Source organism: Mesoplodon mirus, assembly GCF_964341445.2.
Source record: "Mesoplodon mirus genome assembly, chromosome: 2".
Lineage (NCBI taxonomy): Eukaryota > Metazoa > Chordata > Mammalia > Artiodactyla > Ziphiidae > Mesoplodon > Mesoplodon mirus.
In genome coordinates, this window is record NC_138977.1 from 144,165,124 (window position 1) to 144,192,194 (window position 27,071).

Genomic DNA, 27,071 nt, shown 5'->3' on the forward strand with positions numbered 1-27,071 from the left:
CTTTGAGCAAGACAAAGAGAGAAAAGGTTTGTCCACCAAGTGAACAAACTTTCATTTAAGTTATAATAACCAAGTGTTTCACTCACAAGTTGAACCCAGTCATAAGCAAACCGTGTTTATGTATATTCAGAATACCACAGGCTCTGACAGTCTTTACCATACTCACTAGCCTGCCTGTGTTCTTTTAATTGCTTTACTAACTTTCCTTTCTTAATTGTATTGAGGTCAGGCTACCACTGCCGTGAAAGAACATTTATTAACCATCATTCCATGACTTCCTGACACCATTTACACTGACCTCTGACTACACGGGAAAATGCTCATTTGTGATATTTTCTTTTTCTATTTGATTGTGGCCTAGCATGAAAACACTCATTTTCTCAGTTTCCCATTTTCTCAGCTGCTACAGTAGTGGTTGACTTTCTCCTGTTGGACATACTACAAACTTTGATGAAATGGGCAGCTTGTAACTAAAAGGGCTACATTACATTTTTATATTTTTAAAGGATTTGGGGCAATGTCCTTTAACCCTCATAGGGAACCTTTGGATTATGTATCTACAGCATGTGGTTAATCTGCCCATGATCCATCCTTGTCTTTGGTAGTCTGTGTAATGGGGGACGTGCTTCTTTACCTCCTGGCAAGCAATTCTTAACTAAACTACGAGAAAGCCTCCAATAAATTTCTATTTCAAAGAATTTCAACATTTAGACCCCTCCAAGATTTATAAACAATGTGATTTTTTTCTACAGAGCCCTCCGAAATGATTTTGAAATTCAGTTATTCAGTTTATGTTGGCAAGAAATATAGCATTTGAAGTTTCTGTTCCTTTAATAGATGGGCACTAGCACAAAAATATGACTTTTTATTAGCTACATCACAAGGTGCAGGGCATAAGAGCTCTCTAAATCCTACCTTCTGAATGAATTCTGCCAAATGCTGTTTGATTAAAGCTAGGCTGATTAGACTGCTGATGAATTCTGCCTTTGGTAGATTACACAGTTTAACTGACAAATAGATTGCCTCCATTTCATAATGGCTCCCCAGTTATGATGACAAAGGACAAGCTATTTGTCAGTTAAACTGTATAATCATTCAGAAACAGAATTCATCAAGAACCTAATCATTTTTTCTCTAGTTAAATCCAGCTAATGAGTTAAAATGTGTAATTTATACTATGCATTCCATTCTGAAACAGTTACAGACAATTTCCATGATACTTCATTGAATCAGATTTTGTGCCCAGTTTAAAGATTTCATAATGGAGGGAAAGATAGTGGAAGAGAAGTAGTGAAGTTAGGATGCGATTCATGTTAAGATGACGGACGATATTGTTGTGTTCTTTGTGGGGGAGTGGTGTTGGGGCTTTGGAAGTCCAGCAGTATCCAGACATGCTTGCAGTCCAGCCACAGCGGCCTGCAGGCTGTTTTCCAGTGTGTCCTTGGGAAGGTAGTAGATAGCTCAGCCACAGTAAGAAGTCTATTATGGCTTCCTAAGCTTTCTCTGTCACGTGGTCCCTTGCTGTGTCAGTCACTGATTACCTAACCACCATCATCTTCAGTGAACCTTAATGCAAGGATAGGCAGTGCAGATCAGAACTGAAGTTCTCGTGAACCCTTGCACACAAGCATGGATTCTTCTGGATTGCTAAGTTAAGACTGAGTATACTCAGGAATGTTCTAGAGGCAGCAAAGATTTTTTTCACAATTTTCAGAGAAGGGAACAGGAACAGGTGCAGGTGTCTTTGTAATAATATGCTCTGTACCACTCAGCTTACTCTCTGTGCCCGACTGTGTTTACCATGTGAAGGGTGTTATTTCTTTAACATGGCTGATTAGGGGTAATGGAAGAAATTAGTCAGGAAGGGGGATAAGAGTTTCCGTTCTGAGAAAGAAAATGCATGTATGTCCTCCTATTTCAGTTCATTTGATATTCTTTTTATTTTTATATTTTATTTTTGGCTGTGTTGGGTCTTTATTTCTGTGCAAGGGCTTTCTCTACTTGCGGCAAGCGGGGGCCACTTATCATCGTGGTGCGTGGGCCTCTCACTATCGCGACCTCTCTTGTTGCGGATATTTGATGTTCTTATATTTGAGATGAGTGACCTGTGACCTCCTGGCTCTTCCTCTGGCATGAAAGCTTTTTCTGGAGCAGGAATTCTCTAATACTTGATTTGGCAACATTCACTATGAATTGGAATCCCTTCCAGGGTGGGCATTAAAGGTCCTTCCAAGGAGCACTGTAAGGCAGTCTGACCAATATGTGTCATGAATTATATCCCTCCTTTCAGGATCTTCAGGAAAAGTATGGACTCTTTGAATAAGAACTAGTGATGAAGGAGACAGACAGCCCTTGAGGGATAAACATAGCTTCTTCTTACGATACTTTGCCATGGCCTAAGCACTTGGAGAACCCTTCTTTCTAGACTGACAGGGAAATGTGATTTTGGGGTCCTTTGTGAGCTTATCTGAGAGCAAAAACCCCAGGGAATTCCTGGCTACAAATGGTTCTTGGTAAACAAGAGAGAGTCCAGGCAAATACAGAGCTACTTAATCAAATGGGTCCCTCTTCCAACGGTGATTCTCAAACTTTCTGAAGTGGAGGGACCTTTCTAACATTATAAATTTCACCCCCCACTTTCCTACCAACATCCACATAGAAATATGTGATGGCTGTTGCACTTTTAGTGTCTTATAGGAGAAAATAATTAAGTGAAAGTGATATAATTCAGTGGCATTCGTAAATGAATATATTGAGTTAATCACCAATAGGATCTGTAAACATTTGAAAATATCACTATGTGGGTGAGTGTATGTGTGTGTATAAGACATTATTTATTCAATCCAAGCCAATGCATAACATATTTGAGACTTCAAACCTCTGGTGTTAACTGCAAAGCCCCTGTGATCCACCAGAATCTCCATATACTGGCTGGGAACCTCTCAGTATCCATAGGGCCATCTCTAGGATGCTTACCGAGACAGTATCTCCTATGAGGAAATTTAGGAATGAGAGAGGGATGGTCTTAATCAGTGATGGTCAGAACTTGCTTTTCACTGCCTTCTCTTCCCTGAAACTTCTCTTAGGATGTTATTCAGCTAGTGGGTCCTGTCTTAGGTGGTTCTCTGCCAGACATTTACCTGTCATTGGCAGCTGCCACAGTGATGTGCCTCTCACTTCTTTACAAGATCTCGTTTTATAGATAAATTGCAGGGAGAAAAGCTTTCCTTTTTTTTTCTTCTCATATACATTGTATTGATATGTTTTATATGCATTAAAAAATGAAGTTACATGAAACATTTGGATATAATAAAAGCTTAATAAACAGTCACAGGAATTCCCAGAAATTTTCTGATCTAAATACTTAGAACTACATTTTCCTTTTAAAGTTTTTTTTTTTTAAACTAGGCGGTATTTGAAGAAATAATAGATGCTAAGAATAATGCAACATGTGAAAAGAGATTGTGTTTATTCAGACTAGAAGGAAAGGCCATAAACATCGTATTTTGTAAACTGCCAGTAAAACGCAATTACTTTTTTCCTGTTGATTGTGAACAGTCAATTAAAATACATTTTTCATGTCCTGAATATTATACATACAATTACTTCCATTTCTGGCAATATGGTAGACTCCATTTCCTGGAAAAGATACCCCATACAATGCTATCAGTGCTGGATAAAATATCTGAATGTGTAAAAAACAAGTAACAGTGATCTCCAGGACCCAACAAACAAAACTGAAACCCAACTCCAGAGTGGTGAGGTCAAGTTGAGGATGCAGCACCTTGCAGGGTGTTTACAGTTTCGGTAAACTCAAGACTTGGTTTTTAATGATGATGGAAAAGGAGACAAGCTCTGGGTTCAGGTTAAAGGGCAAGATGGAACCACATCCCCCCATAATTCTGGGACCCCAGAAAGACTATGCTCAAAATGAAATCAGAGGCTAGAAGTAATCTACTTTTGGCAAAATGTAGAAATGCTTGGGATGTTTAACTGTCTTGAAGTAATTGCTGGCTAGAGAAAGAGTTCTCCTTAGAGTTTGTAACCACAGTCCTTCCCTCAAGTGTGTTTGGAGTTCAGCCTTAAAATGCTTGCCTGACCAGAAAACCCTCTGGCAAGAAGTAAACCTAAAATGGTCTTTGATTGATAGCATCCTGGAGTGCCTGGCAGAAGCAAACACAAATGCTGTCTGGAGGGACTTACCCTCAACCTGGGGGTCACAGGAGTTTAACAGATAAAGACCACCAAACATGAGTTCATGATTTCAAATTCCAGAAACACCCAAGGAAACAAGAGCCATGAGCAGGAGACAGGAGAAACCACAAGTAGCAGAACTAGACTTCCACAAAGCACATAAGATAATGATTTATCAGATGAAGAAAGTTGTATAAATGCCTAGAATATTTTTAAATAGGCATAAGCCGCATGAATAGAAAGTAAGATTGTATCAAAAATTTAAGCATAATTGATAAGAACCAAATAAAAAGTTCTAGAAATTAAAAATACAGTACAGGAAATTAAAAACTCAAGTGATCCTATTAGGTAGCAAGTTATTCATACCTGAATTGAATTGATCAACTGATCCTAAAGAAATTACATAGAGTGCAATACAAAGAGATGGAAATGGCAAAGGCAGGTTAAGAGACATGAAAAATAGAAAGATCTAATTGGGGTTGTAGGCTTTCATTCAATGACAAATGAGAAGCAAAGCCACTTTCAGTCAAAATCAGAATTTACTATCAACAGATCCTTGGAAATTCAAGTATGCAAGAAAGCATGAAAAGTAAAGAAATTGTTAAAGTGTGTAGGGCTAAACCACACTGATTGTATAAAATAATAATGATTCCATACCGGGCATTAAAAATCAAGATACAAATGAAATACTGCTACACATAACATGTAAGAGCATTCTACAGAGCATGTTAATTAATACGAGGTAAAATAAATAACTTTAATTGTGTTAAATGTACATGGTAAAAAAAATTTTAAGGATAACCAGTAAAAGGATAGAAATAGAGTTTGTAAGTTCTATAATAATGCAGGGGGGAAAGGAAATCCAAAACATGAAAGAAAATATAGGGGAAAAAACCTTAGAAAACAAGCAAGATAAAAGCAGTACACAAAATAAAATGTTAGAAATTTATGTACACAAAATTAAATGTTAGAAATTTATTTAAATTTATTAATAATGATATACTATTGTATTTTATTTATTATAATGGTAATTAAATTCTATTATAACAATAAAATTTTTAAATGATAATAAATATTAAAAAGCAAAGTTCACTATCCTAAGAAAAGTGCCATTGGTTTGGGTTAAAAAAATTGAGTCGTATGCTGTTTACAACAGACGCTTATCATACCTAAGGATATATAGACTGTTTGAAAGTAAAGAGATGAATATACCAGGCAAATCCTAATTTTATTTTTTACCTCTTTTTTTAAACTGAGATATAGTTGACATGTAACATTGTATAAGTTTAAAGCATGCAACCTGTTGATTTGATACATTTGTATATTATAGTATGATTACATCATAGTGTTAGCTAACACCTTCATCATGTCATGTAATTATCATTTCTTTTTTGCAGTGAGAACATTTAGGATCTAAGCTTTTAGCAACTTTTAGCATCTGCATACTACAGTGCAGTTGACTATATTCACAATGCTGTGCATTAGATCTCCAGAACTTACTCATCTTCTAACTGCAAATTTGTGCCCTTTGACCAACATCTCAACAAGTCTCCCAAATCCCAGCAGATACTAATTTTAAAAAGCTTTTATAGCTATATTAATACCAAATTAATTTTAAGGTAAAAAGGATGATTACAGAAGAAGAAGGTCATTTCAAAATGACAAAAGGTCCTATTTTCCAGGAGTAGAATGGTTTTAAACTTACATATACTCACCGTGTACCTAATGAGAGTTTCAAAATATGTAAACTACAGTGATAAAATTATAAGGATATACTAGATATTGGAGTGTAAAATGGTTTATTCACTTTGTAGAGCTACTTGGCCATTCCTAGAAAAGTTGAAGGTGCAGCAGTTCCACTTCTAGATATACGTGCCGTAGGGAGTTATGCTCATCTATGTTCAAGTATACATTTACAAGAATATTCAGAACAACATTATTTGTAAGAGTGAAAACTTGGGAAAAACTTAACTATCCATCACTGGAGAATGTAGCCATTGAATGTAATACTATACTCACTAAGAATGAATGAACCGGAGCTCATGTTCACAAGAATGTTCCATTTCTTAAGCTAGCCGATGGGTACACATATGTGTGTTTGATTGTTTACATACCGTTTTGTAGGTCTGAAAATTTTCATATCTTTTAAATACGAAGGAGAAAATATAACTAGAACTTGTCTACGTTAACATGAAATATAAAACATATATACACACTACCTCAATTCAAAGTGTCTATAACAATATTTTTGAAGCTACATTTGAAAAAACACTGCAGTTTTACTTTAAACAGATCTGTTTATCAATGCACTATTTAGTAATTAGTGGCCTGCTGTTTTGATGAAACAATGTTAATTTATTTTGCAATTTATTCCAAGCTAAAAAGATGGTGATGTAAGTTCCTAGTATCAAAGATGGCTAAGGAATGTGGATAATTTTTTCCTTTGCCTATGGATATATTTCTTTTCCTTAAGAGTCTATGACCAGCTGTAAAAAAATGCCTCATTTTAAAAAGTAATTTAGATTTTATAAAAGAACATCCTACCTAGGAAAAAAGATTGGACAATAGAAATGCTAACACATATATATGGAATCTAAAAAAAAAAAAAGCTTCTGAAGAACCTAGGGCCAGGACAGGAATAAAGACGCAGAGGTAGAGAATGGATTTGAGGACACAGGGAGGGGGAAGTGTAAGCTGGGATGAAGTGAGGGAGTGGCATGGACATATATACACTACCAAATGTAAAATAGATAGCTAGTGGGAAGCAGCCACATAGCACAGGGAGATCAGCTCGGTGCTTTGTGACCATCTAGAGGGGTGGGTTAGGGAGGGTGGGAGGGAGACACAAGAGGGAGGAGATATGGGGATATATGTGTATGTATAGCTGATTCGCTTTGTTATACAGCAGAAATTAACACACCATTGTAAAGTGATTATGCTCCAATAAAGATGTTAAAAAAAAAAGGAAATGAAAATACTTAAAGCACAGTTGAGCTCTAACTTCTTAAATTTACCCCCAAAATCTGTTGAACATTTGGTTCTGAGCTTTCATTCCCAGGAATCCCTTGGAGACAGTGAACAGTTTGCACCATCTAAACCAGGGGTCCCAAACTGTCTTGCTCCATGAAGCCTTTATTGCAGGCACTTCGAAACCAAAAGAAAACATAAGTTCAGTTCAGTAAGTAGTTAGATCACAGAAATCATGCAGAATCTCCCTTTGCACAGATAGGACTGCATCGAAAGAAATGTTGTGCAATCTAGTGTTGGAACTGTGAACCACCTGGTAGTTTTAAGACTACCCAAGAGATTTTGAGTACTCCTGTTTTCCCCTGAAAATTTAAAATAATTCATGACACCACTATGAATGTGCTGCAGCACCTTGCAGAACTAGATAAAACACCCTCCCACGTACACCTTCATAAGGAGGGCTCTGCATTCACTCGAATTCATGGTCTCTTTTCACTGACTGCAGGAGAAGCCATACAAGTGCTCAGAGTGCAGCAAGGCCTTCAGCCAGAAGCGAGGCCTGGATGAGCACAAGAGGACGCACACCGGAGAAAAGCCTTTTCAGTGTGATGTGAGTTTGGCTTCCCTTTTCTTTCCCTAGTGTCCTCCAGTAACCTCTGGTAACAGGAGATATGTATGTGTGTGTGGGTGTATCCATGCATCTATTTGTGCATGTATGAGAGAGAGAGAGAGAGAGAGAGAGTGTGTGTGTGTGTGCGCGCGCGTGCTTTACAGTGCTGATCTGTGTCATTAATGTCTTGTGCTCTTTATACCTTTTGATTGCATAATCCATGTAACCACGTTGTAGCAATGTTTTTTATCCTAGTTTACTGGCAGCAAATGAACTCTGATTTTCTTTAAGACATGGCTGTACCCTTTTTTAATGCAATTGAGTTGTTCTTCCAAGGTATAAATACATGATGATTCAAGACAGCTTTCATATGTCTGTCCAAGTCTTTGACAGGTTAATGATAGTTAAACCAGAGGTTTAACTGGTTATAGATATTATTTATTTTGTTAAAGCCAAACAGTGAATTTCTAAAATATGCATAAACTCCTTTGTTTAAAAAACGCCACTGCTAATTGTTTAGATTTTCTGCTTATGACATTTGAAGTGAAATGAAATTATCAACATAGTTCACACTGTTAATGAAAGGACAGAAATACTACCATTGTCAGTAAAATTAATTGGATCCTTGTTTAATTTAGAGAAAAATGGTTCATCGATGAACAGCATCACCATTCTGTGTAAGATTGACAGTTGACAGAAAATTGACACAGGTCTTAGGGAAAGCACTTACTCGTTCTTATTTCTAACACAAAAATAGCAAAAAAAAAAAAAGTATTAATGTAGCTCAATGTAAGAAGAAACAAAGTTGTAATCTGTGAAATTGCACAGTACATAGTTCTCTTTAAATGTTGAGGGAAACTTGAGTACTCAGTCCCCTTGGCATATCCCAAAGGATAAAGGATGGAGTAAGCAGTCCATATGAAAGGAAACTCACAAACATAAGATGTTTTCCTTGTCTTTCCATGAAACTTTGGTGGTAAGGTTAAGGCAACAACGTACTCCCAGTGGGCCTACTCATAATACCTTTATCAACAGTGAACTTCTTTAAGGAGAGAACTACTTGTAGAGAAAGAAATGTATACATGGAGAGCTCTATCCTGAACTGGAGGTACAACCAGTTTCATAATTTAATGGATTGAATGTTCAATCCATTGGTGCTTTTATTGGAAGCATTTTCATAAAAGCAAAACTTTTTTTGGATTATTTAATTGCACAACTACACAAATAAGTGATGGGAGATAAAAATTAAATATTAACTGTGTATGGACATCTTCCTTCCATCATGTTCTACCTGACTTTTATTTATGCTGAATATTTTTGTGGACTGCTTCCTTACATAGACTGGACCATGATGTTATTTTTCAAAAATTATGTTACAAGCATGATTTTTTCTATCTACTTCTATCCCATTTACTTCTGTCAGATGTTCAAATCTCTCTGAGCCTTACCTGTAGTCCGGACTGGTCTGTTGAGGAGAGATCCAAGTTTAATGCCTCCAAAACTTCCCTGAAATGCAGCCTGGTCAGGGAACTGGCTGTCTGTTCCAAAATCTTATTCTCTTAACCTACCCATTCCAGATAGAAGTCATCCTTTCTCACCCCACTTCCAGTCTATCTCCTTCCTAAATAGTTCTCAAATCCATTACTTCCTCTCAGTTTCCATTCTTACTAGCAGTGCGTAGCCTGGACCCTCACCTTACTACATCCAGTTTCCAGTGTATGTGTTCTCCACCCCACCAAGGTGATTTTTTTAAAATCGAAATGAAATTCACATAACATAAAATTAACCACTTTAAAGTGAACAATTCAGTGGCATTTAGTACATTGACGGTGATGTGCAGCCATCACCTCTGATTCCAAAACAGTTTTGTCATCCCCAAATAAAGTTCCATACCCGTTAAACAGTTACCCCTCACTCTCCCCAGACCCTGGCAGGCACTAGTCTGCTTTCATTTCTATAGATTTACCTATTCTGGATATTTAATATAAATGAATCATACAATATGTGACCTTTTGTGACTGGCTTCTTTCACTTAGCACAATGTTTTCAAGGATAATCTCCATTGCAGCTTGTATCAGTACACCATTACTTTTTATGGATGAATGATACTCCATTTTATGTATACAACACAATTTATCTGTTCATCAGCTGATGAACATTTGGGTTGTTTCTACCTCGTGGCTATTGTGAACAGTGCTGAGACAAACGTGTATACAAGTTTTAAGTACCTGTTTTCAGTTCTTTTGGGTATATACCTAGGAGTGGAATTGCTGTGTCCATATAGTAATTCTATGTTTGACTTTTTTTTTTTTTTTTTTTGCGGTATGCGGGCCTCTCACTGTTGTGGCCTCTCCCGTTGTGGAGCACAGGCTCCAGACGTGCAGGCTCAGTGGCCATGGCTCACAGGCCTAGCCGCTCCACAGAATATGGGATCTTCCTGGACTGGGGCACGAACCCGTATCCTCTGCATTGGCAGGCAGACTCTCAACCACTGAGCCACCAGGGAGGCCCTGTGTTTGGCTTTTTGAGGAACTGCCATACTACTTTTCACAGTAGCTGTACCACTTTATATTCCCACCAGGAATGCATGAGGATTCCAATTTCTCCTCATCCTTGTAAACACTTATTATTTTCTGTTTTTTAAAATTATAGTCATCTTAGTGGATGTGAAGTGGTATATCATTGTCGTTTTGATTTACATTTCCCAGATGATTAATGATGTTGAACATCTCTCCATGTACTTGTTTGTCAGCCATTTGTGTATCTTCTTTGGAGGAATGTCTGTTCAAGTCCTTTGCCCATTTTAAAATTGTGTTGCTTATCTCTGTTGTTGAGTGTGAGATACTGGATACTAGACCCTTATCAGATATGATTGCAAATATTTTCTTTCATTCTATATGTTCTCTTTTTGCTTTCTTGATAATGTCCTTTGATACACAGAACTTTTCAGTCTTGATGAAGTTTAATTTACCCATTTTCTCCTTCTCATCATGCATTTGGTGTCATATCTAAGAATCTATTGCCAAATTCGAGGTCATAAAGATTTACCCTTATATTTTTTTCTAAGAGCTTTATAGTTTTAGCTCTTACATTTAGGCCTTTGTTCCTTTTTGAGTTGATTTTTTGTATATGGTGTGAGTTAGAGGTCCATTCTTTTGCATTTTTTCAGTCTTTTACCATTGAATATGATGGTAGATGTGAGTTTTTTATGAATGTCCTTTATTGTGTTGAGGAGGTTCTCTTCTAGTTCTCTGAATATTTTTATCAAGACAGGGTTTTGAATCTTGTCAAATGCTTTTCTGAATCACTTGGAATTATCATTTTTTCCCTTTTGTGCTGTTAATGTGGTGTGGTACATTGTTTGATTTCTTTTTATGTTGAACTACCATTACAGTCCTGGGATAAGTGCCACTTGTTCATGGCTTATAATCCACTTAACATGATCTTGGATTCAGCTTGTTAGAATTTTTTGTTTTATTTTGTCTTGTTTTTTTTGTTTGTTCATTTGAAGATTTTTTTCATATATATTCATAGGGGTATTAGTCTGTAGTTTTCTTTCATTCTAATATCTTTGTCTGGCTTTGGTATCAAGGTCATGCTGGCATCACAGAATTAGGAAGTGTTCCCTCCTTTTCTGTTTTTGGGAAGAGTTTGAGAGGATTGGTGTTAATTCTTCTTTAAATGTTTGTTAGAATTCATCAATGAAACCATTGAGTTCTGGACTTTTCTATGTTGGGAGGTTTTTCGATTCAATTTCTGTACTTGTTATAGGTCTTCTGAATTTTTCTGTTTCTTGAGTCTGTTTTGATAATTTGTGTATTTCTAGGAATTTGTCCATGACAACTAGGTTATCTAATTTGTTGACATACAGTTCATAGTGTTCTCTTATAATCGTTTTTATTTCTTTGGGTTTGGTAGTAATATCACAATGTGACTTTTTTAATGTAAACTCAGTCATGTGCTTCTCTATGATGGCTTCTCACAACCTATAAGGTAAAATCTGCCTTCCTACTTGACTGAAAAATTATTATGGTCTTTCTCAATTCTTATTATTTTATGTCTTAATAATCTTATCTGTCTGTACTCTGCAGTTTCTTTGCACTAACACTTAGAGTTTCCTGAAGCAGTGATACTGTTTCATATCTGTCTCTTGTTCCAGGTACCTTGCATACACTGTTCCCTCTGCCTAGAAAGTCTTTTTCTGCTCCTGTTCCCACTGTCTACCATATATATATATATATATATATATATATATATATATTAGACATATACCATATATATATGACATTTGAGTGGCATTTGAGCAAAATTGTAAAGAAGAAACTGATACATATCCATTTCAGTTCTTTACAATTTTGCTCAAATGCCACCTCACTCATCAACACTACTCTAACACCTTAGGCCCAGTCATTCCATGCTATGCAGCTCCCCCAGCATGCCATACCTATTCAACTTTAAATATCTTTAGCTACTATACATATGGTAGATGACTTCCAAATCTTTCTTTCCCTGCCTAGATTTCTCTTTGAACTCTAGACAGATATTGTGAGGTGCCTATGAGATATCTCCCCTGTATTCCAGACTGAAATCATGATCTCCCAGCCTTCTCAATCTCTCAACATGTTTCCTTTAACTACCCATCTCTCTGAGAACTCCACTGTCTCCAAATAGCCCAAGCCAAAGGTCTGAGCCTCATGCCAGACACCTCTCTTTCCCTGAGCCATGACCAATAGCATCATCTAGTTGAGCTTCTGTAGTTAGAAAGACACAGTGATCCATGGTTTGTATATAGTCTCTGATTTCACTACAGTCCAGAAATATGTAGGTGTTATTAACACCTGTAGGAAGCAATTGAGTCTCCCTGGGGTTGAATGACTTGCCTATCATTCACTGCTTATAACTGGCCAAATCAGGATTCCAGGGATCAAACCCATGCAGCTTCCTCTTAGCCCCAGTAATTCCTGACCCTCTTTGCTTGTCTGTATTTCTCAAACCTATCACCTTCTCTAAATTTCCATTGCCACCTTCACTTCTCTCTTTCTGTCACCCCCTACATCCAGTGCAGTAGCAAATCTGATTGGCTTTGTATGTAAGTTGAGAATGTGAACACTTCTTACACCTCCACAACTAACAACCTAGTCTGCTGGAACAACACAATAGCTTTTTAATTGATCTCCCTCCTTCCATCTTTGCTCTTTATAGTCTGTCCTCAACTGGCCACCCACAGTGATCTTTCTAAAACCCGAGTCAGATTTTACGTATGTGTGTGTAGACTACACATGTATTACATTACTCTCATTGGCTCAAACCCTCAACGACCGTCCATCTCATTTAGAGTGAAAACCAGAGCTGTGCCAGAGTCTGGAAGTGGCCATGTGACATGCACCCCCCACCCTTGTGCCCCAGCCTCTCTGGCTTCACCACCCCCTCTGCCTCACTCCGGCCACATGGCTTCCTTGCTGTTCTTTCAGACGCACTGAGCACACTCCTGTGAATAGGTCTTTGTATTTGCCGTTTCCCCAGCCTGGAACGCCCTTCTCAGGTATCTTTATGATCTGTTCCTGTGCTTCTGTCAGTTCTCGGCTCAAATTTCTTTCTCTCTTATTTCCATTACTTTCTTAACCCTCACCCCATAGTCGTCTTCTCCTTCACTGTACTTATATCCACCTGAAATATTACATATTTGTTTGTTTAATTATTTATCATTTATTATAAGCTCCATGACAACAGAGTTTTTCGTTATTGTTCATTGCTGTATTCCCAGCCCTAGAACAGTGCCTGGCATATAAGAAGCAGTCAGAGAATATTTTAAAGGAATGAATAAATGAATCAATGACCACTGTCTTTGTTTAGGTCCAAATCATTTCTGGCTTGGTGTGGAACATTCTTTGGCCTCCCTGATTCCAGTTGTGTACTCTCTAGCTTGCTAACTAAATTATACTTCAGTTTCAGTCTCTTCTTCAAGTCCCACCGCTTGCAGAATATACATCCTTCCAATTTCTTATTATGATTATCAGGGTCTCTAGGATTTGGCTCCAGCCTTCTAACTTCCTTTTCAAGTTATTCCCCTAACAGTGTCTCATCTTCAGCCTTAGTGAACAGTTTTCATTCCCCACCTGAACCTTGCTCTTCACTCCTCTATACCTTTGTACATCTTCTTCCTTCTTCCTGGAATGTCACTCCCCAACTTAGGATGTGATAACCCCTGTGCATCCAGGAAGAGTCATCGCACCCTCCTGTGTGCCTCTCTTGGCATTATGTTCATGGAATTACAAGTATCTCTCCTAACACTGTGGACTCCACTAAGGCAGGGCAGAGTGCTCTTTGTCATTGTTCTCCTTACTGAAGTGGTAGACACATTGTATGTGATAAATATTTGTTAACTGAAGATGTCTATATAAAATTCTAACATTATCTCCAAGGACTTTCTATTAAACATGCTGTTTCCCTTTATCTTAAGACAAAATCAGTTTACCTCTAGCCTAGAGAAGGAACAAAATATTTTCCCATTTTTTGGGAATGTGAATTAATACTAAGTTGGAGTAGGCTGAAGGGTTGTATAAGAATCACATGTGGAAAGAAAGAAAAGGAAGCATCTCTGTTGCACTATTGGAACTCCTTGCTCTTCCCTATTTTTAAAATGACTATAAAAGACCTTACATTTGGCTGATTTATACAGAGCATCAGTTTGAAGTCTCTTAATGACTGTATTTAAGTTCATGAAAACATAGCTTTTAATGTCTAGGTAGTCAGTTTCACAGCCGTGACATCAGCTACTCTCTGCTGACACTTAATCCTCTGCCTTGGCCCTCGTTCAACAATCTGTTGGATTGTTCCAATCCCATGTCCTGTTGGAGCTTCTCGAACTCCTTAATTCTGAGCCGTGATCAGTGACTTCAGCATCCTGCTCAACTTCCTTTCCATTTCTCCAGCTTGCCGCTGCCGTAATTTTCCCATGGTGACTATGTAAATGGACTTGAACTTCGTATCCCTCACAACACACTGGTGAGCTGAACTGTCTGAGAACCTCCTTTATTTTTTCAAAGAGATTTTTATTTCTTAAAAATGGTGTCAGCCAGGCAAATGGAAGAAAGTATAGTGGGCTCACATATCTCTGTTTGAAGTGAGAGACTTTTTTAATAGTTGGCCCTTGGGGGGTGGTATAGACTCTAAACCCAGACTGTCTGGGTTTAAATCCTGGAAACCACTTCCTCATTCTGTGACCTTGGGCAACCTGCTTGAGACAGAAGTGTGTGTGTCAATTTCCTTCTGTGAAATGGGGATAATACTTAAAAGGGTGGTTGTGAGGATTGAACAAGCTAATGTTTAGAAATTGCTAAGGGTCATTACTGGCACACGGTGAAAGCTGATGTCAGCCCTAAAACCTAGTCCCTGTGCCAGAAATAAATAACTGTAATAAAACAGTGAACAAGACGCCATGTCCCCTGCCCTCATAGAACTCACATTCTTGTGGAGTACAGACTTAAACAAATAAACCTGAATAGATGTCTCATTGCATTTTATGATAAAGATTGGGAAAGGAAAAAATGGGGTGGGCTATGAAAGAGTAGTTAAGGAAGAATTCTCTGAGAAAGTGACTCTAAGTAACCTAGAAGATGAAGAGGAGCCATGGGGGAAAGAGCATTCTAGGCTCAGGGAACAGAATAAATCAAGGCCTGTAAGTGGGAAAGAACATGCAGTGTTAGGGGAAGTAAAAAGGCAGGGGGAGCTGGAGCCCAGGGAGAGAGGAAGAGAGGGGTGCAAGGTAAAGTTGGAGAGCAAACTGGTATCCTTTCAGCCACATTAAGGAATTTATTTCGAATCTAATTTCAACAGGAAGCCATTGAAGAGTTTGGTATCTCTTGTTCTTTTGACATGAGGTTTAGAGAAGGAGCCAGGGAAATAGAAAATAGGGAATAAATTTTAATTCTATCTTACGTATGATCACAAACTTTCATTTATACTTATAAAAACAATTTAGAGTTTCTTTTACTTGAAAATAATTTCTAAAGACACCTTCTTTGGTTTCTCCAGAGTTATTCCACAGCCTTTGGGTTACTTATATTGCTCACAGGGATTGTATCTATCAATTATCTATCTACCTTTCCCTTTCTTTCTTTCTTTCTTTAGTTCAAGAGATACTAATGGAATGACTACCCTTGCCTTCCTGTTCCTTAGGACTAGTAAGGAGAGACATTAAAAAGCACACAAATAATTAGTTACACTCGAGGTAAGTGTTACAAAGGAAAAGTAAAGGCTACTATGAGAGCATTTAACAGAAGACTTCTGTCAGAAAGATCATACAGGCCTCCCTGAGGAATGCATAGGAGGCAGCTAGAAAAAGAGAAGGGAGAAAGTACTGAGGCAGGAAGGCTGTGGTATCTTCAACAGCCTACACTAAAGCTGATTAGTTGGGCTAGAGTTTAGGAGTTTCCCTTAAAGTAAGTAAGGATCCAGTAAGGACCCATGGAACAATTTTATGTAGTAAAATGACATTTATACTTTTAAAAATCCCTCCACCTGCGGGGTGGAGCATGGACAGAAGGGGATAAGGATGGATGCAGAGAGATTCAGATAGTATTTATCACCTGGGTCCTTTTGACAGTGTAAAATTGTCCATACATTACAGGGAATTTGCATCTCCTCTCCTATATAAAATGCATGGAGCAACCCCCATTCTTCAGGACAGTTACACAACTCCCCTAGTTCCAAACATTTCCTGAGGGGAGGGGAAACTGTACCACCCCTTTGAGACCAACTGACACTGGCTGTTGCAATAATCTAGGCTTTGGTTTCCAGAGTGGGGAGCTGCATATCCCAGGAGGCCTAGGAGACATCCATTGGGAAACGGGAAGGAAAGATTACAGTTTTGATCCCTGCTTATTGTGTATTTTAAAACTAAGAACAAAATTAAACTTTATTATCATTGAATAGCAGGCTTGACTTTGGTGCCCTCTATTATTTTGGTGCCCTGTTAACAGCTGGTTTCTTGTGATGTACAGTACGAAATGTGATCTGAGGGAAGAGTGGCAATTCCATGGTGATGCAGGTTGTCACTTGTTTGTTTTCCGTGCTTGCAAGGATTGTGATTTATGTGTTCCCAGTTAAGTGGAGATATGGATTCTGTTATCTGTTTTTAAATAAAATAATCTTGTATAAAAGAGTCCTTTACAGAAACTACAGATTGAAAATAATATTAATAATACAGACACAAGGCAACAAAAAGAAAACAACAGTTAATATTACTAGTCAGCAGCAAATTTAGATGAAAAAAATGACACCATCATATCTGGAAAAAAGTAAACCAAAAAACTGAAATTATCCAGAAGACATTTGAAATATTTATGTGTCTACATTTTTGTTAAAAATGACTTCAACCCTAAATATCATATCTTAGATGTTGCCTAATGAAAATATGAAGTCATAATTATTAATACAAAAATGTTTATTTCATCTTTTTCACATTCTCTTAAAAGTTTGTCTCTAATAATATAACTTATAAATACCTTAGTACACTTGGTATATTTTATTTAAAAATACAGACAATAGGTGCATGCTGAAACGTTTTCTTATTGCCGGAGAAGCACTGGTCTAGGCAGGTAATGGTTTTCACTCAGGTTGTGGCAGCACAGATGGAGACAATTAAATGTCTTCTAGAAATGTGTACAGGGAAGAAGTGGTAATTGACTAAATGAGGTGGGGATGAGGGAGACATTGGATCAAGGCTGACTGCCAGATTTCCAGCAAGTATCAGATGGACGGCACATTTTTGTTTTGAGAATTAGATTTGGGAGACAAAGAGTCTTTTTTTTTAATTGAAGTATAGTTGATATACAATGTTATATAAGTTACAGGTGTACAATTTGTGATTCACAATTTTTAAAGGTTATATTCCATTTGTAGTTATTATAAAATATTTGCAATATTTCCTGTGTTGTATAGTATATCTTTGTAGCTTTTTTTTTTTTTTTTTTGCTGTACGTGGGCCTCTCACTGTTGTGGCCTCTCCCGTTGTGGAGCACAGGCTCTGGACGCGCAGGCTCAGCGGCCATGGCTCACGGGCCCAGCTGCTCTGCGGCATGTGGGATCTTCCCGGACCAGGGCACGAACCCGCATCCCCTGCAACGGCAGGCGGACTCTCAACCACTGCGCCACCAGGGAAGCCCTGTAGCTTAATTTATACCCTATAATTTATACCTCTTAATCCCTTACCACTATATTGCCCCTCTCTCCTTCCCTCTCCCCACTGGTAACCACTAGTTTGTTCTCTGAGTCTGCTTCTCTTTTGTCATATTCACTAGTTTGTTGTATTTTTTCGATTCCAGTTCAACTTTAGACTTACTGAGTTTGCAACACCAGTGAGCTATCCAGCAGGCATTTAGATCCTCCACTGTGCAGATCAGGAGAGAGGACTGGGATCAGAGATAAGATACTGGCGAGTATCTCCATATAAACAGTAACAAAGAGCATGACTATGATTAAGATCACCAGGGGAGAAAACACCTAATGAATGAAGAAGTGGGCTAAGGAACAGGCACTGAGATCCAGACTTCAAGGTTAGGGTGGAGGAGGAGCCTGTACAGGAAAATGGGGGGGGGGGGGAATAGCCAGAAAAATAGAAGGAAAACAAGGAGAACAGGTCCTTATGGAAACTGAATGAAAGGCAGGAGGGAAGTGGCCAGGTATGTCAAATGATACTGAAACTTCATGTTAAATGAGGATTCAGGAGTCCGCATTCCATTTAGCCATGTGGAGGTAGTTGGTGACCTATCAAAGCTGTTTAGGGAGTTACAGCACTTGACGCCTAAGTGTGATGGCAGTGGGCTTGAGGCATGCATGGAAGATGAGGATGTAGAACCTTCACTCAGCCAACGGTATTTTTTGCATTCCAAAGTAACATTTGGAAGTTTGTTTCCTTTTTTGTTCTAGAAAAATTAGGAAATACAGAAGGGAATAAAGACAGAAATAAAATGATGCCAAATTTCTCAACTGATGTCAACTAATATTAACATTAATCTCTTGATATTTTCCTCCAATACTTATTTGTACAGATAGTTACCATCTTTATTTCAGTATTGTAAATTGTGCATTAATCTTATTCTGTTTTCTTCCCTTTACATTTTCCCTTGCCTTTTTTTACATGTTTTTTTAAGTATGATCTTTTTTTAACAGCTGAGAAGTATCTCTTCATATCGTTATATCAAAATGAATATACTCAGTAACTTTGGGCAAATAAGTTATTTGTAATACTCCACTTCAATAAATAATTCTGGGATGAACATCTTGTATTTACATCTTTGACTGGGAGTATCATACTGGTAGTACTCCTGGTTCTTTTAAGGCTTGTGAAAATACTAATAGTAATAATCTCTGTCCGTCCAAGGTGCTTTTGAGGAAGGGCTACTCAGTACCGTTGCACTGTCATCAGCACCATTTTCTACACTTAGGCACATTCCAATCCCCCTTGTAAAATTATGTTTGGGTGTGTGTGTTGTTTTAAGTACATTTCTTGAAAATAGCATGTGTTTGCATTTTCCATTTTACTGTAATTTCAGAGCCTTTAAGGGCACTCAGTATTTTATATCACTTATCATAACTCATGTATTATATAGTCTGTCATTGTATTTTATGCTCTTTCATGTTCCTTGGTCTTTCCTTTTTATCCCAATTTTTACTGCATGACGTGAACTTACCTGGCTTTGTTTTTCAGTGACTTTAAAGGTATATAGTTTGTTTTAAATTATGATTGTAAAACTTACGTTTACAAAGGTATTTCACAAGAAAAATGTCCTTTCCTCAGATTGATTGGAAACATTATGTTTGTCATGGAAAATTATTGTTTGCTTTAAAATCATTTGTATATTGCAGGGAGCTGCTACTCTTTATAGTAGCTGTGTTCTCTCTCGGACCCCACATGTGGTAGCTGTTGTAGTCTCTTCTTTCCAACCTGCTGATGATTCTTTTTGCCAGAGAAGATGAAAGAGAAAAACTAGGCACTAACATTTATTGAGTGTCTTCAGTACAACATCCATTTGCGTAGATTACCTCATTTAATCTTAGTATTAATTCTGTGAGATAATGATTATTGTGATCATTTTATAGGTGAGGGAACTGAAGTTAAAAGGCATAGTTTGTTCATTTAAACTTCCTTAGGAAGTGATAGAATCAGGTTGAAACTTGGTTAGTTAATTCAACAAATACTTATTTAGTGCTACTCTATAGGCGCTGTCTTGTCCCTTAGGATATATGAGTGAATAAAATATATGAAGATTCTCTGCCTTCATGGATCTGAGGTCAGGGTGCCAGAGTAGTTGGGTTTTTAGTGAGGGCCTTCTTCCTGGTTATGCCTCACATGGCCTTCCTTGGTGTGTGCATGCAGAGAGAGAGAGAGGGAGAATCTGTGTCGCTTCCCGTTTTTATAAGGGCATTAATCCCATCACTCCATCCTCATGAGCTCATCTAACCCTAATTATCTCACAGTGGCTGCACCTCAAACACCATCACATTAAGGATTAGGGCTTTAACTTATGAATTTTGAGGGGACACAAACATTCAGTCCATAGCAAAGGACACAAACATTCAGTCCATAGCAAAGGACACAAACATTCAGTCCGTAGCAAACTCTAAAACTTATTTTCTTTATGTCACACTATGCTACTAATGTGTAATTCAAAATACATTATTATTGGATTACTCCTTCTCCTCACCAAACTGGGGGCTTGCCCTTCTGTGTTTCTTGTTGCTGAGAATGTAAAATCCCCCTTCTTCCATAAAGAGAGAGTGAATTTGTTATTTGCTTTTGTATTTTCACATGCTTCACCTCATTCAGAACTTCAGCTTTCTTTCCAGTATTTTTACAAGGCTTTACCTCTCCCATTATATTCACTATGTTTTTCAGGGAATTTTCACATTATTTAAGTACTTTATTTTATCATGCATGTGCTTTTGAAGAATTTCATGTAAACGGAATTTTTGTGAATAACACCAAACTTTGAATGAAAATTTGGTATTATAAAAGAATTCCATTTCAGTTTTATTTTTGAATAACTATGCTTCACATCTTCTGGGTTAATTTAATATTTTAAATTATTGGGCTGTTTAATGTCTGTTGAGTCAGGTGGCAATGTCGCAGAGCTTACCTGAAGAAAATGTGAAGTATTTTTAATTGGAAATAAAGAACTGGAATAGTGGATAACGAACTTCTGCTTAGGATGCTTAAAGCAGTGTTAACCTTTTACTTCACACATGGGTCCAAATTGAAGATCACTGGTGAGACATGTCTTGTGCTATTTATGCCATATACTAGAAAGGTGCCCTCTAGATCAAGGCATTTTGTTTAAGAGGTTTAACATGAAATTGTTAATACACTGAATTATGGGGAGAAAGATACTGTTTCCAGGGAGTTGTGTCTTTAGAGATGTTTAAAAATATAGTAGCTGGGGGAAGGGAGAGTGGTTGGGATGTAGAGGACACACATTAAATGCAAACAACTCTTGGAACTATAATTAATTTTCTTTACCTTTTACCTTGGATGTTAAGTTCCATTTATTTCAAGAGCACTTTTGTTCTTAGGCCTGTCAGTATATACTTGATAATAAGAATTTGCATATTGTATTTTGTGTAAGTGATAACTTGATGTATCTTCAGATTTTTCAGTATAATATGATTGGTATTTTTGGGTCTTTTCTAGGTTTGTGACTTGGCTTTTAGCCTGAAGAAAATGCTGATCCGACACAAGATGACTCATAATCCCAATCGTCCACTGGCAGAATGCCAGTTTTGCCATAAGAAGTTTACAAGGAATGACTACCTCAAAGTGCACATGGACAATATCCATGGAGAGGCTGACAGCTAATGGTAGCTGTAAAGGAATTAAGCCATTCAGAAGGGCTCCTAATACGAAACCCAGATTTCTCTCAGCTGATTAGCGTAGCAGAAGTTGCGAAAAGTAATCCACTGGTCTCATAGTTCTTATTTGCCTACCTTTAGAGTCTGTAGATACATATGCAAAAAAAAAAAAAAAAAATCCTACTTTTGTCAAGAAATGGTACAAATGGAAAAAAATAACTTTATAGCCTTCCAAAATACTACTTGTGTTATATCTTATAAAAATGGAAAAAGGAGCCATGGCTCTTCTTGGCCATCTCTTTATAGTGAAGTTTATTAACATACTCCGTATTAGGCATTTTTTATTTTATTGTTATCCTTGTATGTGTGTATGTGTGTCTGTGTGTGTGTGCATTGGTGATGCTGGTTATTGCAACTGGTTATTACTAGTTTAGCCAGAAAGAGATTAAGATTTCCAAGATACTTCACTGCAGATAAAGAATAAGGGGCAAGAGTTTTCAAAGTCTCAAGCGTGATAACAGGATAAAACTTGCTAAAACTTGCGAAAACAGGCCAAAAGTTGATCTTATTTAATAAATAGTTCCTTATAACAGATCAGTTTAAAATAAAGAGGTATTTAAGAACTAAAACATTGATTGAAATGTTGCTCATTTTAGACAATTCTCAGGAAACATTATTTCCTCTCATCATTCATATGCTGACATTCATGGTCTAGATAAGATCAACACAAAAATGACCATAACACTTAAATATTTATCAGGCTGATCCTCCTGAGTTCATACTAGTGAGTTTTAGAAATTAACAATACATAAATATATATAACTAAAAATGGAAACAAAATAGGTTCTCATTATCTGTTGACTGACAGGGTAACAGGACGGTAGGTGTATTACAATATTAGTCATGATACACCTGGCCCTTTACCCTCTCATTTCATAAAAGTGCACAGAACATGTTAGTGCAGACATAACAGAGTCCTCAGAGCATTTACGTTATGTTTCACAAAAGACATTTTTCAGAATCTTGGCAGTAGATGATTCTGAAACACTTCTGAATTACTCTCAATCCTATATAATTAGGAATCCAGAATAAAAAACGTAAACCTGGCAATTGTTATAATTGAAATTATCACTGATGCTTAAGGGGAATTGAAGCAAGAAGCATAATTTCTTCCTTTAGGTTATATTTCAATTAAATACTTGAGAGCAACATACAATGAACAGCTTGTTTTGGGAGAAGATATGATAAAATGTAATAGTGTTGTCAAAGCAGTGTAGAAGAATCCAAAAACCAGAAAAAAATTAAAATGAAGCCCATTTCATGAACTTTCCCTATTTGGAGACCATTCAAAAGAGAGAGGAAGTATAATTTTAAGGAAGTTTTTTAGTTTTAATGATTTCTGGAGAAAGGTTATCTGAAGACAGTTCTTTGAAGTCAGGAATCTTGTTTTAGAATTATATTTATGCTCAGTTGCAGTTTTAAAAAGAAACATAAAGATTCGTTATAGATGTTTAAACTCTGTGAAAATACTAAATTTGAGATTCACCAGAGACAATTTAAAAAAATATAAATGCCCAGATTATAATTTAGAAGATATCTAATAAGTATGGCTATATGTAGCATTTGTTCTGAAATTATAGACTGTATTTTATACAAGTAGATTTTGGTCTTGTTTCTTCTCACTGTGTCATTTGTTTCAGTGGTATATTTTTAGATCTAAAGTGTTTTCAGTTTAACATGACAGTGTGCTTAATACCATTTGAATATAAAAGGACAGCTGTAAAATTTAGTAGTGTGTATTATTTAAACACATTCTGCTCATTCCTTTGGATGCTGCCTTCTCTGTATGGGATGCTTCATAGCCCGATTATGTGATGAATGTGAAACTTGAAAGGAAGCCAAATACCAATTTTGTGTAATCTCAGTGACTCACAATTTACAGGGCTGCTGAGGAAATTACCCTCAAAACCATGTTATGTGCATGCTGCGGAGTGAGCTGATGAGGATGAGGTGCTGGACCTGATCAGGCTGAAGGTTTGTAGTCAAGCAAAACTTTAGAAAATGGTGTGGAGAGCCGTACTGGTACGTCATCCTTTCTTTTCAAAGCACTGAAACCAAAACAGGTCCTTAAAAGACTATTTGCATGCTGTCCCCTTTTATCCAGAAGATGATTGATTATTTATAAGCATTTCAGATATATTAGTATTTGTATCCTGGAACTTTTAAATCACTTAGCAATAACAAAAAGATAAGAAGTGATTTGGTTTAATTGAGAAATTAAGAGCATAAATAAGACAATCATAGAGGGAAAGACTTAGAGGCAAGCTGGAGTGCAGGTACTCACTTTGAAGTATCTTTCTCTTCTTTTCTGCTGTAGAAGGTTATGGCTCCTGTACTATCTTGGGAAAAGGCCAAACTCTTACCCTGAAGTCAGGGCTAAATAATTTTGAAAGATATTCAATAATACGGGTAGGTTCAGATATGCTTTTATATCTTTGTATATTAACATTCAAGATGTTTGTATATCTAGAATTCCTTTTTGCTTTACAATCACTGGCTTCTATTTTTTTTTCCATTCCTTTTTTTTCTTTGGTGGGGGGAGGTAGTTGTTGGCTATACCGAACACTTTGTTGATTAATCATGATTAACAGTTGCAGCATAAACGTATGCATTGGTGATTCATTCTTGGGTTTACACAGGATAGTTAAAATGCTACTTCTACGAAACATTTTCTATATCCGTTGTGTGTGTGTGTGTGTGTGTATGCAGAGGATCCTTTTATGAAATGCTTATATGCAAATACATTACTTTGTTCAAAACTCTTCTGTCCTATTTGGCAGCCAACTCATTGGATAAGTGTGAATATGGATCACAGAAGGTCTTATAACCTTAGTTTTTGCAATCAATTTTATGTGCTGCTGCCTCTCCCAAAGCTGAAAGGGAGGGAGGAAAAGAGGCTAGGTACTGGAAATATTCATTTTTTCCTTCACAAATCTAAATGTTGCTTGTGAAAACGTATCTTGGGGTTGTGAATATATGGAGGTGGGTAGGTAGGAGGAAATGTGTCTATTTAAAACCCTAAGGTTTTATCATTAATACTGAGGTTTATTTGCATGTACATATATAAATGCAGTATTTGTGAATATAGCAGAACTTCAATAGCATTTTTATTATCAATCTATAAGCTATATAATCACTACCACAGTTGGTGTTAGCATTGTATTTTACTACAGGACTGTAACTAGCACAGTTCTATCGTAAAATCCAAATGAACATTTTAAAGTTGTTTTTGATGAAAGAAGAAAACATAATTGCCATTACTCCCAGACCTCCTGTTTTATAGTTTATTTCTAAGCATTTCTAGATCTGGAAAGCATCTCTACAGTTAAGCCGAGTTGATTTCAGGGCCACAAGAGAGAACACTGTCTTTAATTCTCATCTCATTCTTGGTCAAACATAAACGCCGTGTGAAAAGCAACATTACTAATAAAAGAAACTTGACTTATAATATTATTTCTGATATTCACAAATATAATTTAAGGATGATTAAAGTTATGGCTAATGTTTTAGGTGTTCCTTTTTTTAAAAGTGGTGTTTCATCATTTTGGTGTTGTCTCAATCTTGTGAGGTTTCCCTGATACAAAAAAATATCATCATCATCATGGTGCTTCTCCAAGTAGCAGATTTAGAAATGATACACTCATTTAACTTTGATCTGTCCGAATTCATTTAACTAGCTGAGGCACTAGTTCTTTGGAATTTTCGTAGCCTTAACTATCTTGGGCTCAAAACTGTGTTATTACTGCTGGTTGTTAATTTGTTGTATGACAGAATAAAAAATGAAGTCTGGAGCCTTCAGTCTGGGCCATGTCAGAATATTCTAGATTTCCTAGGCCCATGGACTAGTACAGAATGCAGAGGGGATCTGATACCAGAATGGTGCTGCTGATCCAGTGTCAAAGTTTACTTTCTACGTTTTTTTTTAAAAATGCTTAATACTGTAAAACAGCATATATAAAAATGTTTATATTTGTTACAAAATAGGCTTCCTAAATACTTGGTATATTTAACTTCCTAACCCTGCAAACATTGAGGCACTTAGAGTAAGTTTTTATGCCACCTTGGCATATTCCATAGCAAAAGGAAACTAAGATTTTAGGTAGTATTGACCATTCCTGTGCTGAAAATTGAGAAGGGACGTGGGACCACTGAAACTTGATGATCTAAATTAATGTAAAGGAGTTTACATAGAATATCACTGTTTCTGACAAGGAACACTGTAGACATACTAGGAATTACGTAGTAAGTACACACACACAAAATGCATTTACCTCTGCAAAATAATATAAAAATGAAAAGAATTCCAGCTTGTAGTGGACACCTCATTTTAAAATTTTGTCTTCTTGGAGAACATCAAATAATGCTCTATTCCTTAAAGTTAATTTCATGTGACATCTTTTACATAATGTTTTGACTGGCATACCTTTCCCCCCCATTCTTCTACTACAGACTATTCTTAGAGTATATGTACATTTTGGATGTGTTTCTAATAAAGGACTTATGGTAAGATTTCACATTTTTATCCTCTGAAATTGCTGTGTGCTTTTCATTCTGTGATGATGAATCTGTTCTGCCTTTTCTAGTCTCATCTAGCCTTCATATGGCACACTGGGCTTGTATTGGAGTCTGTACTTAGGGAGAAGTTTGTTCTTTACACCTAACATATGAAATTCATCATCACCGATGTGTAAATCTGATAAAAGCCTGACATTGTAGACATAATTCAAGACCCTCCTTTGTATAGTTCTTGCTGACCCATGGTAGCTGCTGATGCACAACTTGAAACAAAAGAGATTCCTTAAAAAGTATTCCTGGGGCTTTGATACCATGGACGCAAGTATAACTGCTGAAATCTGAATGAATACACCACCATTACTGGGATTTAGTTGTTGAAACAATATGTCCTTTGTTCATTTTTTAATATTTGATAAAGCAACCCATCAAAAGGGAAGTACATTTGACCTCCAACTCGATATTTGTTTTTCCTTTCTAAAGTAAGTATTAGCACCTGGAGAGCTGAAACTGTCTTTGATGAACAAAAGAAAGTCTGAAACTAATTTTTATGAAATTGAAGCAAACCGTACAGTTTCCTATGCTAAGTAGGAACATAAAAGCATGGGGAACAAAATCACAAATGATTGATTCTAAAACTTTTCTTTAAGTTGGCAGATTGTGGAGTCTTTTATGGAATATTACATACAGTAATTAGAAATTCTGAAAAATTAAATTTTGTGGAAATTAACCAGTCACTACTTTTGACTGTCTTAAATCTAGTTTTATTATTGAAATGTAGGAAATCTTCTGACATTACTTTCTGGTAGTCAGGTTTAGCACATAATAACTGTTCACAGGTCACCTTCTACCTGGTAAATACACCACTTTCTCCAGAATG

At 36.8% G+C, this 27,071-nt stretch overlaps 1 protein-coding gene across 3 annotated transcripts in view; it reads left to right on the top strand.

Moving 5' to 3' along the window:
* Positions 1–26,171, top strand: part of PRDM5 (PR/SET domain 5) — a 221,318-nt gene extending 195,147 nt beyond the window's left edge. For 2 of the 3 annotated variants that reach the window (XM_082609872.1, XM_082609873.1), the window contains 2 exons: positions 7,667–7,771; positions 21,462–26,171. In XM_082609872.1, the coding sequence (XP_082465998.1) occupies positions 7,667–7,771; positions 21,462–21,626 (270 nt within the window). In that variant the 3' untranslated portion in view covers positions 21,627–26,171. Of the gene's footprint in view, positions 1–7,666; positions 7,772–14,703; positions 14,777–15,901; positions 15,964–21,461 lie in introns of those variants that run through there. The other variant, XM_082609874.1, reaches the window with a different exon arrangement.
* The last annotated feature ends 900 nt before the right edge of the window (positions 26,172–27,071 follow it).